This window comes from Jaculus jaculus, chromosome 1 (assembly GCF_020740685.1).
Source record: "Jaculus jaculus isolate mJacJac1 chromosome 1, mJacJac1.mat.Y.cur, whole genome shotgun sequence".
Taxonomy (NCBI): Eukaryota; Metazoa; Chordata; class Mammalia; order Rodentia; family Dipodidae; genus Jaculus; species Jaculus jaculus.
Genome location: NC_059102.1, coordinates 261,958,390 through 261,971,989, shown reverse-complemented (window position 1 = coordinate 261,971,989; position 13,600 = coordinate 261,958,390). Strand labels below are relative to the sequence as shown.

The window sequence follows — 13,600 nt, the reverse complement described above, 5'->3', positions numbered from 1 at the left end:
AGTGAGGTAGGAGGATTGCTGTGAGTTTGAGGCTACATAGTGAATTCCAGGTCAGCCTGGGCTAGAATGAGACCCTAACTCATATATAAAATAAATATAAATAAAATATATTATTATTGCAGTCAGGTCCACATTGCTGGTAGAAATCACCCAACCAAGAGCAGCTTGTGGGGGAAAAAAGAGGTTTATTTTGGCTTACAGGCCCCACCTCTTTCTCTTTCTCAAATAAATAAATAATTTTTTTTTTTTAAAGAAAAGTGAGTGAACACAGGGTTTGGGATTTCTGAGGAGGACCCAGCATGGGGGGCACAGGGAAGACACCTGGAGGAGTGGGTCTCAGGAGACTTGGGTGAGGCGGGCATGGGGAGGACATCTACAGGTAAGCAGCCTGGCTGGACTGGGCAGATGGTCGTGGTGCAAGGGAGTGCCCTAGCTGGGTTGGACTCAGTTACTCTCCTCATTGTCGTGACAAAATACCTGACAGACAGCTTTGTGCTCGCTTCGGCAGCACATACACTGCAAGTTGGAACGATACAAAAACAGCTTAATGCTGGCTGTGATACGCACCCCTTTAATCCCAGGGGAACCTGGGGCTACGGAGTGGGTTCTAGGTCAGCCTGGGCTAGGGGGAGACCCTGCCTTGAAAAAACAAACTTAGAAAAGTCCCTTTTGGCTTATAGAAAGGGGGACGCAGTCCGACGTGGCCGGGAAGGCACAGAGCAGAGCACGAGCCTTCTAGTCTGCTGGCATCCACAGCCAGGAGGCAGAGAGTGATGATGCTCATCCTGTCAACTCACTTTAACTTTGTTTTGTTTTTTTGAGGTAGGGTCTTGCTCTTCTAGGCCAGGCTACCTCCTACCTCTGCCTCCCAAGTGCTGGGATTAAAGGCATGTGCCACCACACCCTGCTTCACTTTTCCTTTTGATCCAGTCCAGGAGCCCAGCCCATGGGATGACAGACATACCCATAATCAGTCTGGTCTTCCCCTTTTCAGTTCAACCTTTCCGGATTTAGAATCACCATGGAAGCGGCCTCTTGTGTGTGTATCTGAGGGTGTTTTTAGGCAGGCCGACTGAGGACTACCAGCTCAGGCCCTCCCCCTGCACACAAACCTCATCCATAGGCCATAGCGTGATTATTAATCCCAGCAGTGATCACGTGGTAGACGGTCACATTCCCAGTCTCACAGGAGGGAGTCAGAGACTAGTGTGCGATCCAGCCCCCTGCGGGTCACCAAGGCTGGACCGAACCCAGGACATTTGTCTGCAAGCCTTCTGCCCATTGTGCTCTGTTAGGTAGTGTGACCAGGGGTTGGGGAGGTGGGAATGAAGGGCCCTGTTGGGTGGGCCCATAGTTTGAGGTTCTCTTGGGAAGGGCATCTCTGCTTGTTCAGCCCTCTCTGTATTCTATGCTCACTTTCTGGGGGTGGCGGTGACAGCTCAGTGTGTTTTTTTTTACAGGACTGTGCCTCTCCAGAGAGCAATGGCTCCCCAGAACCCAAGAGACCGGCAGCCTCTGAGGCCGCTTCTGGGAGTCAGGAGCGGCTGGACTTCAACCGCAATTTCCAGGAAGGTGAGGGGTCTTCCTGGCTAGGGCCGGGGTCTGGGCCGAGGAGGAGGAGGAAAGGGAGGAGGGGGAGAGGGGGAGGAGGAGGGCTCTACCCTGCTCTTGGTGTCTTCCAGTTGTGCCAGCCATTGAGAAGCTGCTATCCAGTGACTGGAAAGAGAGGTTTCTGGGAAGGAACTCCATGGAAGCCAAAGATGTCAAAGGTAAGTGCCTGCATGGGGGGAGAGGGGAGCCCAGGAAGGAGGGTCTGAACCTCTTTTCCTCCTGGCCTGGCCATGAAGTCTTCGTACCCTCAAATAGGTCCTGTGTTGCTCATGGCTCCTGTTGCCTGGCCCTGAGGGCTCATTACTATCCTTCACTTGATGGTTCCCGAGCAGTCACATGGCTAACCCCCAGGTGTCTAGATGAAAGCAAATCCCATGAGGATGGATCCGAGCTCTTACCAGGACTCTTTTATTATTTTTATTTTAAAATATTTTATGATTTATTTATTTGACAGAGAAAGAGGGAGAGAAAGAGACAGAGAGAGAATAGGCGCACCAGGGCTTCCGGGCATTGTAAACGAACTCCAGACGCTTGTGCCCCCTTGTGCATCTGGCTTATATGGGTCCTGGGGAATTGAACCTGGGTCCTTTGGCTTTATAGGCAAATACCTTAACTGCTAAGCTATCCCTCCAGTCCTTCTTATCAGGGACTCTCAAGTCTTTGGCCTTGGCTTTCCATTTTCCAGGTGTCTCACTCTGAAGTGAATTAAAAGCTCCCATTCGCTGATGAGAGTTGACTCTAGGCTTCCTGGACAGCACTGAGGGCTGTTGCCTGGTTTCCTCAGAGTGACTATTTGTCTAGTGTGATGAACCATAATTATAGGGGGAGCCTTCAACCATTGCATGGGATCCCCCTCACCTCCTGAATGGAAACCCTAGGGATAGGGACCTGGACATTTGCATTTTCCAAAGGCACTGAGTGATTCTGGTACAAATGGTCCCCAGCCTGGCAGTCAGGACTAATCTGCCAGATCAGGGAAGCAAGCTGCCCTCACCAGGTCCTAGACTGACTGCATTCTATATATTAGCTCATTCATCCTCATACTAATCTTGTGACCAGAAGTGTGCCCGTTTATATTTTATTTATCTATTTGAGAGAGAGAGAGAAGGGGTGTGCCAGGGCCATCGCCACACTAATATACAGAGAACTTGGGCTGGGGCTGGAGAGATGGCTTAGCAGTTAGAGTGCTTGCCTATGAAGCCTAAGAATCCAGGTTTGGTTTCCCAGTACCCACGTAAGCCAGATGCACAAGGTAGCACATGCATCTGGAGTTGCAGTGGCTGGAGGCCCTGATGAGCCAATTCTCTTTCTCTCTCTCTCAAATAAATAAACAAACAAACAAATGAACAAATAAATGTTTAAAAAAAACTTGGGCTGGAGAGATGGCTTAGAGGTTAAGGTGCCTACCTACCAAGCTAATGATGGGTTCAATTTCCTCAGTATACATGTAAAGCCAGATGCATGCATCTGGAGTTCATTTGCAGTGGCTGCAGGCCCTGGCATGCCTATTCTCTCTCTCTCTCTCTCTCTTTTTTCCCTGTTTTCTTTTTTTTGTTGTTGTTTGTTTATTTTTATTTATTTATTTGAGAGTGACAGACAGAGAGAGAAAGAGGCAGAGAGAGAGAGAATGGACATGCCAGGGCCTCCAGCCACTGCAAACGAACTCCAGACGCGTGCGGCCCCTTGTGTATCTGGCTAACGGGGTCCTGGGGAGTCGAACCTCGAACCGGGGTCCTTAGGCTTCATAGGCAAGCGCTTAACCACTAAGCCATCTCTCTAGCCCTTTTTCCCTGTTTTTTTTGAGGTAGGATCTCTCGCTAGCTCAGGCTGACCTGGAATTCACTGTGTAGTCTCAGGGTAGCAATCCTCCTACCTCTGCCTCTCAAGTGCTGGGATGAAAGGCGTGCACCACCATGCCCAGATTCTGTTTTTGTCTCTGTCTCCTCTCATGTCTCTCTGCTTGCAAATAAGTAAAAAAATTAAAATACATATATATAGAGAGAGAACTTGGAAACTTCCCTGGCAGGATTTTGGGATATCTGTCACATCAATAGGTGTGTGGATGGGCAGATTAACAAAACTCTCCATGGTGGCCTTTCGCTATTGAGCAGGGACCCAAGAGAGCCTGGCTGAGAAGGAGCTCCAGCTTCTTGTCATGATCCACCAACTGTCCGCCCTCCGGGACCAGCTCTTGACGGCCCACTCGGAGCAGAAGAACATGGCCGCCATGCTCTTCGAAAAGCAGCAGCAGCAGATGGAGCTGGCCCGGCAGCAGCAGGAGCAGGTGCCACCCAAGGCCAGGGCGGTTGGGTGCCCTTCTCTGGCCCATCCAGTTTTGAGGGCTGGTGCTGTGCAGGAGGAGGGCTGCGGCAGGCTGTGGAGTTGGGGTGCAGGGCCGTGTCCGTGACTCCTTTGTCCACTCTGTCCCTAACCAGATTGCCAAGCAGCAGCAGCAGCTGATTCAGCAACAGCACAAAATCAACCTCCTCCAGCAGCAGATTCAGGTGACGACAGGCTGGCCTTGGTGCAGGGATGACATCGCCCACAAAGATGCCAGGGAATGGGGCTACAGATCAAACTGAAGCCCAAGACAGGCTCAGTCAGGCTTGAGGAAGTGGCCATTGTCTGCTCCAGCCCCTTGCCTGCCTAAGGTCCTCACTTTAAGGAGTTGGGGCCCAACATATTTTCTTCTTGAGACTCAAGAACCAGGGAGATATGTGCACAGACAGGTCCTGGGGTCAGTAGTTCCTTTGGAAGACTGTGACTGTCCCTACCCTATCCCCTGTGCCTAGGCCACCCCCCACACACACCTCATTTTGGGTTGACCCCAGCTGGAGAGCTTTTTGGGTCCCTGGGGACTCACACAGGGTTTCTTTGCCCTCAGCAGGTCAACATGCCTTATGTCATGATCCCAGCGTTTCCCCCGAGCCACCAGCCTCTGCCTGTCACCCCTGACTCCCAGATGGCTTTGCCTATTCAGCCTATCCCCTGCAAACCAGGTGAGTGGGCCGAGCGAGGGTCTGCCTTTGAGGCTGCTGTCCTGAAGTCAGGAAAGTAGCCCACCCTTATCCATCTGCTTGCCCTGTGGTCCTTTCGCCCTCAGTTGTGGGTCTGTCTAGAGAAAGAATCATTCTCTCTGAACATCTGGGAGAGTGACAGTAATAACGCACTGCAGACCCTACGGTACTTTCCAGATGTAAGGTGATCTGCCAGCCTGGGCCTGGTCCCGCCAAGTTGGCTGCCTTTGTCATACCATATTGTCTTCATTTTTAAAAATGTTTTTTTGTTGTTGTTTTGTTTTTCGAGGTAGGGTCTCACTCTGGCTCAGGCTGACCTGGAATTCACTACTAGTCTCAGGGTGGCCTTGAACTCTCGGTGATCCTCCTACCTCTGCCTCTGAGTGCTGGGATTAAAGCCATGTGCCACCATGCCCGGCTCTAAAAATGTGGTTTTTTTTTTAAAATATATTTTTAATTTTTTATTTTAGAGAGTGAGAGAGAATTGGTACACCAGGGCCTCAGCCACTGAAATCAAACTCCAGACACTTGCACCACCTAGTGTGCACGTGCGACCTTGCACTTGCCTCACCTTTGTGCATCAGGCTAATGTGACATCTGGAGAGTCCGACCTGGGTCCTTAGGCTTTGCAGGCGAGCACCTTAACCGCTAAGCCATCTCTCCAGCCCTTCTTCCTTTTTTTAAGGCAGGATCCCACTCTAACCCTGGCTGACCTTGAACTCATAACAGTCATCTTACATCTGCCTCCCAAGTGCTGGGACTAAAGGCATGTGCCACCATATCTGGCCGTTGTCTTGGATTTTACTTAGTTGTTTGCAAGGGGGACGGAGAATGGGCATGCCAGGGTCTCTGGCCACTGCAAACGAACTCCAGATGCATGCACTACTTTGTGCATCTGGCTTTACATGGGTACTGAGGAATTGAACCTGGGTTGTTAGGCTTCGCAGGCCAGCGCCTTAACTGCTGAGCCATCTCCCCAGCCCCAGTGTCTCGAATTTTAGCTGAGAGTTAGACTTCTCTGCAGTTCTAGCATCGACCATACACGCACTCGTCCCTGTTCCGACGTGTCACAGTGGAATGCAGTACAGTAGAGCGTCCAACACTGCCTTTGTTGGTAGGCTGGTGGGGATGATGAAACAGGAACTTTGAACTCGGGGAATTTAGAGGGGAAATGCCCTCTACACACAGCAGGTACAGAAGCCCAAGTGTGCACTGGATAGGCACATGGTGCTCTGTCGCCTGCTGGGCCATGGGAAACGTGAGAGCAGAACATAGGAGCACAGCCACCAGCCTGCAGAGGCTGTGCGGGAGGGGGACAAGTGGCCCACCGCGGTGCTTGGTCAAGTGGAGGGCAGCGGGAGGAACCAGCTGGCTAGCTCAGAGGCTCTGTCCACCCACCTGTGGTGCTGAGACCCAGCCTGTCAGAGCCTGCTGTTCGGGGCTCATCCGGGACCTTGCTGCTCGTCCACAGTGGAGTACCCGCTGCAGCTGCTGCACAGCCCGCCCGCCCCCGTCGTGAAGAGGTCGGCCGCCGTCGCTGCCCACCATCCCCTACAGGTACCGTGTCTTCCCACGGCTGACCTGGGGCTCCCTCCCTGGGGGTCTTCCTTGGCCCTCCTTGGCTCTCGTTCTCCTGTTTTCCCCTGCACTTGTCCTGTTTCTCCTGTCACCTTCTCCCCACATCCTCCATCCCTTGATGGGACATCGTCTTATTCTTTGGTGACTCTAATGATCTGACTTTCTGGGTTTTTCCAGGAGCCCTCCCAGCCCTTGAACCTCACAGCCAAGCCCAAGGCTTCTGAGCTGCCCAACACCTCCAGCTCTCCCAGTCTGAAGATGAGCAACTGTGGGCCCCGCCCTTCCAGCCATGGAGCCCCCACACGGGACCTGCAGTCCAGCCCCCCCAGCCTGCCTCTGGGTAAACTTCCCATCTGCCTTCTACAGGAATAGCTGAGTGGGATGCCGCCTTGGCTGTGTCTCCTTTCTGGGTTCCAGTTTTTTAGTTTTAAAAATTATTTTGCACTGTTGGGGACTGAACCACATTAGACAAGTTTTGAGGTCCATTCCAATCTCTCTTTTTTTTTTTTTTTTTTTTTTTTTTTTTGAGGTAGGGTCTCACTCTAGTCCAGGCTGACCTGGAATTCACTCTGTATTTTCAAGGTGGCCTTGAACTCTTGGATCCTTCTCCCTGCCTCCTGAGTGCTGGATTAAAGGCATGTGCCACCATGCTTGGCTCTTTTTCTTTTTTCCTTTCTTTCCTTTTTTTTTTTTTCCCCAAAGTAGGGTTTTGCTCTAGCCCAGGCTGACCTGGAATTCACTATGTAGTCTCAGGATGGCCTCAAACTCACGGTGATCCTCCTACCTCTGCCTCCTAAGTGCATGCCCAGCTCTTTTTTCTTTTGTTTAAAAAAATATTTTATTTTCACGGAGGGAGGATATGGGTGAGCCGGGGGCCTCTAGCTACTGCTAGACAAACTCCAAATGCATGCACCACTTTGTCCATCTGGCTTTACCATGGGTACTGGGGAATCGAACCGGGGAATCGACCTGAGGCACTAAGCTTTGCAGGTAAGCACCTTAACTGCTGAGCCATCTCTCCGGCTCCAGTGTCTCTACTTTTCTAAAGCCAGGATCAGTCTGATTGGACAGTTTAGGGTTTGGCTGCTGAGCTGTGCATTCAGGGATGCTTCTGTTCCTAGGCCACTGGCATTGCAGAGCAGCCAGTGTGGGTGGTGTCCCATCCTGTGGGGAGGGGCAGGGAGATTGCCAGTCCAGGGAACTCCTAGGAGTGGCACTGGGAGGCAGAAGGAGTGTGGGCTTCTTCTGGGATGGCACCCCCAGCTCCCCTCTCTCCTCTTATGCCTGTCCTATAGGCTTCCTAGGTGAAGGGGACGCTGTCACCAAAGCCATCCAGGATGCTCGGCAGCTGCTGCACAGCCACAGTGGGGCCGTAGAAACCTCCCCCAGCACCCCCTTCCGTAAGGTACGCACCCCCTCCCCTCCCCCAGCCAGAAGCAGATGCAGAGCCAGGGGCTAGTAAAGGACAGGTGAGGGGCTAATGTACAAGTCGCTGCTGTCGCTCCCAGGACCTCCTCAGTCTGGAGTCATCCCCAGCCAAGGAGCGGCTGGAGGAGAGCTGTGTGCACCCCCTCGAGGAAGCCATGCTGAGCTGCGACATGGATGGTGAGGGCTCTGGCACTGGGCAGAGAAGGGTCACCACTGTGTCCCGACAGGGCTGTCTGTCTCTCATGCCCTTTTCTCCCTCATCTCTTTGGTCCTTCCTGGTTAGGTATGTCCCCTTGTCCCCTGGCGTCTGCTTTCCTGCAGCTTGTGACCTCTCTGTGGGGCCCTGCAGCTCTAGTTTCCTGGGTGCCTGCCCTCTGGCTGTGCTGGCTGACATTTGGTCTCCTCCCCTTTTGCTTTTCCTGGGCTGGCCTCTATATTGAACCTCCTTAGTGCCTCCTTGTGGTCACACAGGGTATATTGCTCTGTCAGCCCCAAAGCAGCCACCCACAACTTTACTCCTGTTGCCCAGGCTCCCGGCATTTCTCAGAGTCCCGGAATAGCAGCCACATCAAGAGGCCCATGAACGCCTTCATGGTGTGGGCCAAGGATGAGCGCAGGAAGATCCTCCAAGCCTTCCCAGACATGCACAACTCCAGCATCAGCAAGATCCTTGGTAAGAGCCAGTAGGTGGGCTGTCAGCAGCTCGGGCCTGGGTCCTAGGAGCCAGGGGCCATAGTCCTGCAGGTCTCCTTAGGGCCTGACTAGTGATAATCTCATGTCTCGCCGAGTTCTGGAGGAATCTTAGATGGTATGGGAGTAAGGGCTGTGGGAGGCAGCTGGGTCCTGAGGATTTCTTCCATTGTGGGGCTTTTCTAGTTGTATCCTCCCTTAGAATGAGAGAAAAGAGAGAGTTCTGTAGGCTCCCTCCTCTGTCTCTCTCTCTCTCTGTTCTGCTTGCCCAGACTGCTGGATCTGGCTGTAGCAGTTCTTAGAGTAGCAGTACAAGCCTTTTTGAATGCCGTGTCCTGTTTCTGGTCTGGGACACTAGGGGGTTGGTGGGCTGTGTGGTACCGGGAATGGGACCCGAGGCCCTGCACATGCGAGGCAAGCGCTGTGCCACTGGTTTGCGCTGAAGCCTGACAGCAGGTATTTTGTTTGGAGCAGGGATTGCTGGTGGCCTGAAGTAGCTGTTGTTTGGTTTACACAGATGGGCAGAGGCCTTTACAGGTGGCTGGGTTGCTCTGAAATGCTGACTACCCCTGTCCACACCAGCCTCGTCCATTCATTTGCATAGCATCCAGCAGATATCTGTGATAGGCCAGGTCCTCACTACGTGGTTACAATGTCTTTTTAAACAATTTTGGCTTTCTGAGGTAGGGTCTCACTCTAGCCTAGACTGACCTGGAATTCAGTATATAGTCTCAGGGTGGCCTCCAACTTAGAAGTCCTCCTACCTCAGCCTCCCAAGTGCTGGGATTAAAGGCCTGTGCCACCATGCCTGGCTATTGCTTTTTTTTTTTTTTTTTTTTTTGGTTTATTGAGGTAGGGTCTCACTCTAGCCCAGGCTGACCTGTAATTCACTATGTAGTCTCAGGGTGGTCTTGAACTCACGGCGATCCTCCTACCTCTGCCTCCCGAGTGCTGGGATTAAAGGTGTGCGCCACCATGCCCGGCTCTTTTTCTTTTTATTGCCTTTTTTTTTTTGAGGTAGGGTCTCACTCGAGCCCAGGTTGATATGGAACTCACTCTGTAGTCCCAGGCTGGCCTCGAACTCACAGTGATCCTACCTCTGTCTTCTGAGTGCTGGGATCAAAAGCATGTGCCGTCACGCCCGGCTCTGCATGTCTTACTGATGCCGCGTGGGCACCAGGGTCTCCTTAGGGTTTCCAGGGCCTGGCGGGAAGGGGGCTGTCAGCAGAGTTTGGTCCTGAGGGTCTCCCCGGGGCTGGGCCAGGCTCCCGCTGGAAGTCAATGACCAACCAGGAGAAGCAGCCCTACTACGAGGAGCAGGCCCGGCTGAGCCGGCAGCACCTGGAGAAATACCCGGACTACAAGTACAAGCCGCGGCCCAAGCGCACCTGCGTCGTGGAGGGCCGGCGGCTGCGCGTGGGCGAGTACAAGGCCCTGATGAGGACCCGGCGCCAGGGTGCGCGCCAGAGCTACGCAATCCCGTGAGCAGGCCCTCCCCGGTGGCTGTAGGGGGCTTGTGGGCGCTGAGAGAGGCTGGCGTCTGGGTGTGTCTGTCTGGTGGTTGTGCGTGGACATCTGTGTGCAGACACACTTGTGTCATCTGCGCTCGACATCAGTGCAATGGAGAAGAGCCACGCGAGAGACTGGTGAGCCCTGGATAGTCTATAGATTCCGGCATGTGACCTTGAGTAACTTAAGGAACTCAGGACAAAATCAGACGCGCCGAAAGGTTCTCAGCCTGACCAAAACAAGCACTCTGTTGGAGTCCCTTAGACCAGGGACATTTTAGACATCCCATTTCCTGAAGTGAAATGGGATTCATCCTCCACCCACCCCCTACTCCCCACCCCCTCCACCGAAAAGAACCCACCCATGACCCTGCACCTGCCTGCTTATAGCTGACAGTGAATGGCCATCAAGAATCCTGAGGGGCCAGGGTGTGTGTGTGTGTCCTGAAGGGGGAGCTTGGTGGGGGCGGGGGGGCGGCAGCATGGGCACAATTGTAAGTACACCTTTTCTCTGTGTCTCAGCCCACAGGCTGGCCAGGCACAGGTGAGCTCCTCAGATGTCCTGTTCCCTCAGGCGGCAGGTGTGCCCCTGGCACAGCCACTGGTGGAGCACTACGTCCCCCAGGGCCTGGACCCCAACATGCCTGTCATTGTCAACACCTGCAGCCTCCGGGAGGAGGGGGAGAGCACCGACGACAGGCACTCGGTGGCTGACGGCGACATGTACCGCTACAGCGAGGACTCGGACTCAGAGGGGGAAGAGAAGAGCGATGGGGAGCTGGTGGTGCTCACAGACTGAGCCCTGAGGAAGTCCCCGCCCCCCACCTGATGGGCACAGCCTGGACTGTGTCGGTACTTGGACTTGGGTGTGCCCAGGCGATGGGCGAAGCTGTGCACCTGTAGATACATTCCCAAGGAGTCTCCTCTTTGCCACACCTTGGGCGCACCTGAGGAACTGATGGCCTGGGTGGCCACGATGGGGCCAAGCTGGCTTAGGTCCTTGGCCCGTGGGCTATGGCTAGGAACACTGGATAATCCCTTCTTTCCTGTAGGTCTACCCATCTGAGGGGGTGGCAGCTACACACCTTGTCCCCTTGAGGTCACGTGCTTTGTTCCCATTTTGTCCTAGCTGAAGCAGCCACAGTAGGACCAGGACCTCTGCCCACATGCCCCAGAACACAGCTGCCACCAAGATCACTTTGTACTTTGTGCAGAAGGGCTTGACTGCCCGTCTCTCTCTGTCAAGGCCGCGGGCTGCCGTGCTCATTTCCATGTAGCCGCTCACGGGCGAGGAGGCATTGGAAGTGCCTGCCACAAGCCGGGCATGTTGATGAATTCCTGAGAAGTGTCTGTCAGTGCCACTCTTGCTTCTCCGGGACCTCTTCTGTGCTGCTTTGTCCTCAAATTGCTACCTCTTCGTCAGTCTGGGTGTCTCAGGTTCCGTGTCTTTATCCTCGCATGCATTTCTGTCCTTGCCTCTCTGCAAGGTCCTGTGTCCATGTCCACTGGGCAGGCCCTGGGACTGCTCCTGCGCCTAGCAGCCTCCTGACCCCAGCCTATCACTTCCTCCCCTCCTGACTCCGCCTGTCAGTTCCCAAGGCACTTTGTCCTGGTGCCCCACAGAGCCCTAGGCATGTAGGCCAGAGGACCGATGCCCCCTCCTTCTGTCAGTGACAGCCTCGCAGAGGGGATGCCATGGCAGCTGCCTCACCCTTTCTTCATAAGGATGGGCGAGTGCCTCATCCCGCCTGCACTAGACTGAGGAACAGGCCTTGCTCCTCATCACCTTCCCAGTTGTTTCCTAAGAAAATCAAAGTCCATTGGCACCTAGCTCCAAGGATCTGGAACAGCCTTCCCCCTCCCCGATCAGGGAGTTGTCTCCCTCTCCCTGTAGCTCCTCCTTCTCACCAGACTGTTTCTTTTTATGACTGTAAACATAGATAGTGCTTTATTTTGTTACTAAGAAGATAATGATGAGTAACTTAACCAGCACATTTGTTTTCTGATGGCATAATAAAGACGACCATTTCAGAATCCTGACCATGTGGGAATCCCTTGACCAGGGAGGGAGGCCTTGGCCTAAGCTCACAGCTGTCTGTTGCCTGTCGGCGCTGCTGCCCCCTGGTGGCATCTTGTGGGAGTGTCAGCCACAGGCCCTGGAGGAAATGTTTCAGCCAAGAGGGGCCAGGGCAAGCCAGTGATCCAGGCAGGTGCTGAGGAAGGCACTGTCCCTGCCTGGAGGAGCCCACCAGGTTCTAAGTCAGAAAAAGTAAAGAACAGCCAGGTGTCCAGCTCTTCCTTTTGGGCTTCACGGTCCCACCTGGAAACAAGAGGATTAAACTCCACGATTTTCTTTTTTTGACAAAGGGCGGGGGGGGGAGGAGAGAGAATGGGCACATCAGGGCCTCCACTGCAAAAGAACTCCAGACGTATGTGCCCTGGGGAATCAAACCTGGGTCCTTTGGCTTTGCAGGCAAATGTCTTAACTGCTAAGCCATCTCTCCAGCCCCAAACTCCACGATTATCTCCTTTTTTGGGAGAGGGTGTCCCTTGAGAATCTCATAAAACCTGTGGACTCTCATCCTAAAAGGTGGCTTACACACAGGTACCCAATAGCCATTTTGTAAAAAAATTTGTTTTTTGAGGCAGGGTCTCCCTCTAGCCCCGGCTGACTTGTAACTCAATTTGTAGGTGGCCTTGAACTCAGTGATCCTTCCCACCTCTGCCTCCTGGAAAGCCTGGGATTAAAGGTGCGCGCCATCACACCCAGCCAGAAGCCCTTTTATGACCTCCCTACCATATTTAATGATGGCAGGGTCTCTAATGATGTGTTTCAAGGCTCTCTGACCTTGTGCTTCGGGAATTTCAAAGGCGTAGTTACCACAGTATCACCACAGACATGAAAGGGCTGGATGAAAGACTGAAGCTTCAAAATACTTACTAATGAGGTTCTGTAAGGAGGCAACTAATGTGGTTAATATAGCAGCATGATATTGGGGGCAGCAAAATTAAATGGAAAATCATGTGGAAGACTTGGGCTTAATTGAGAGAGGCTTATTTTCTTGTCAGGTATTGGTGGCGCACACCTTTAATCCCAGCACTCTGTATGCAGAGGTAAGAGGATTGCCATGAGTTTGAGACCACCCTGAGATTGCATGGTGAATTCCAGGCAGCCAGGGCTACAGTGAGACCATACCTTGAAAAATGAAGGAAAGAGAAAAAAGAGGGGAAAGAGGGGGCTTAGGTTCTCAGCAAGGGAGGTGATGTTCTGGTGTGTATACCACACAGGGCCCAGGCGTATCAATCAGATCAGCCTGAGGCCTCACTAGCGTCTGCAGGAGCCCAGAAGCAGATTCGTGCCTGGAGGACTGGAAGGGTCGTGGTGGATATGGACTTTGAGGAATGGTCAAAAGGGCCAGGGATGTCCAGCACAGAGGAGAGGTGTCAGGTCAGCAGCGGGAGTGAAAAGATGGCAGTCTTCAGTTTCGCTAGGTGGGCAAGGGTAGATGCCGAGATCAGAGTCCTCGGGATCAGTGTTTTGGTGTGGCAACTTCTATGAGGCTTGTAGCGAGATGACAGGTATGGCGGAGTCCGGGCCACTGGCTCTGGGGTCTTCCCTGCTTGCTAGTCTTTCTAGCTGCACTTTGCCTTCGTGTCCTACCCAGAGGCTGGGGCCCAAGCCCAGACTCTAGCTCCATGAAACTGTTCCCAGGGCCACCACCTAGTCCTGGTTGCCTCCTGGTGGTCACTAGTGGGAGGTGCTCATCT

The 13,600-nt window shown here is 53.3% G+C and overlaps 1 protein-coding gene across 3 annotated transcripts in view; it reads left to right on the top strand.

The window, feature by feature from the left end:
* Window positions 1-11,872, top strand: part of Sox13 (SRY-box transcription factor 13) — a 55,213-nt gene extending 43,341 nt beyond the window's left edge. For 2 of the 3 annotated variants that reach the window (XM_004663576.2, XM_045141860.1), the window contains exons 3-14: window positions 1,461-1,572; window positions 1,683-1,769; window positions 3,723-3,895; window positions 4,047-4,115; window positions 4,496-4,610; window positions 6,100-6,185; window positions 6,384-6,546; window positions 7,502-7,611; window positions 7,715-7,811; window positions 8,164-8,307; window positions 9,589-9,805; window positions 10,355-11,872. In XM_004663576.2, coding sequence (XP_004663633.2) covers window positions 1,461-1,572; window positions 1,683-1,769; window positions 3,723-3,895; window positions 4,047-4,115; window positions 4,496-4,610; window positions 6,100-6,185; window positions 6,384-6,546; window positions 7,502-7,611; window positions 7,715-7,811; window positions 8,164-8,307; window positions 9,589-9,805; window positions 10,355-10,631 — 1,650 coding nt within the window. In that variant the 3' untranslated portion in view covers window positions 10,632-11,872. The remainder of the gene's footprint in view (window positions 1-1,460; window positions 1,573-1,682; window positions 1,770-3,722; window positions 3,896-4,046; window positions 4,116-4,495; window positions 4,611-6,099; window positions 6,186-6,383; window positions 6,547-7,501; window positions 7,612-7,714; window positions 7,812-8,163; window positions 8,308-9,588; window positions 9,806-10,354) is intronic. The other variant, XM_045141861.1, reaches the window with a different exon arrangement.
* Window positions 11,873-13,600: the final 1,728 nt, after the last annotated feature.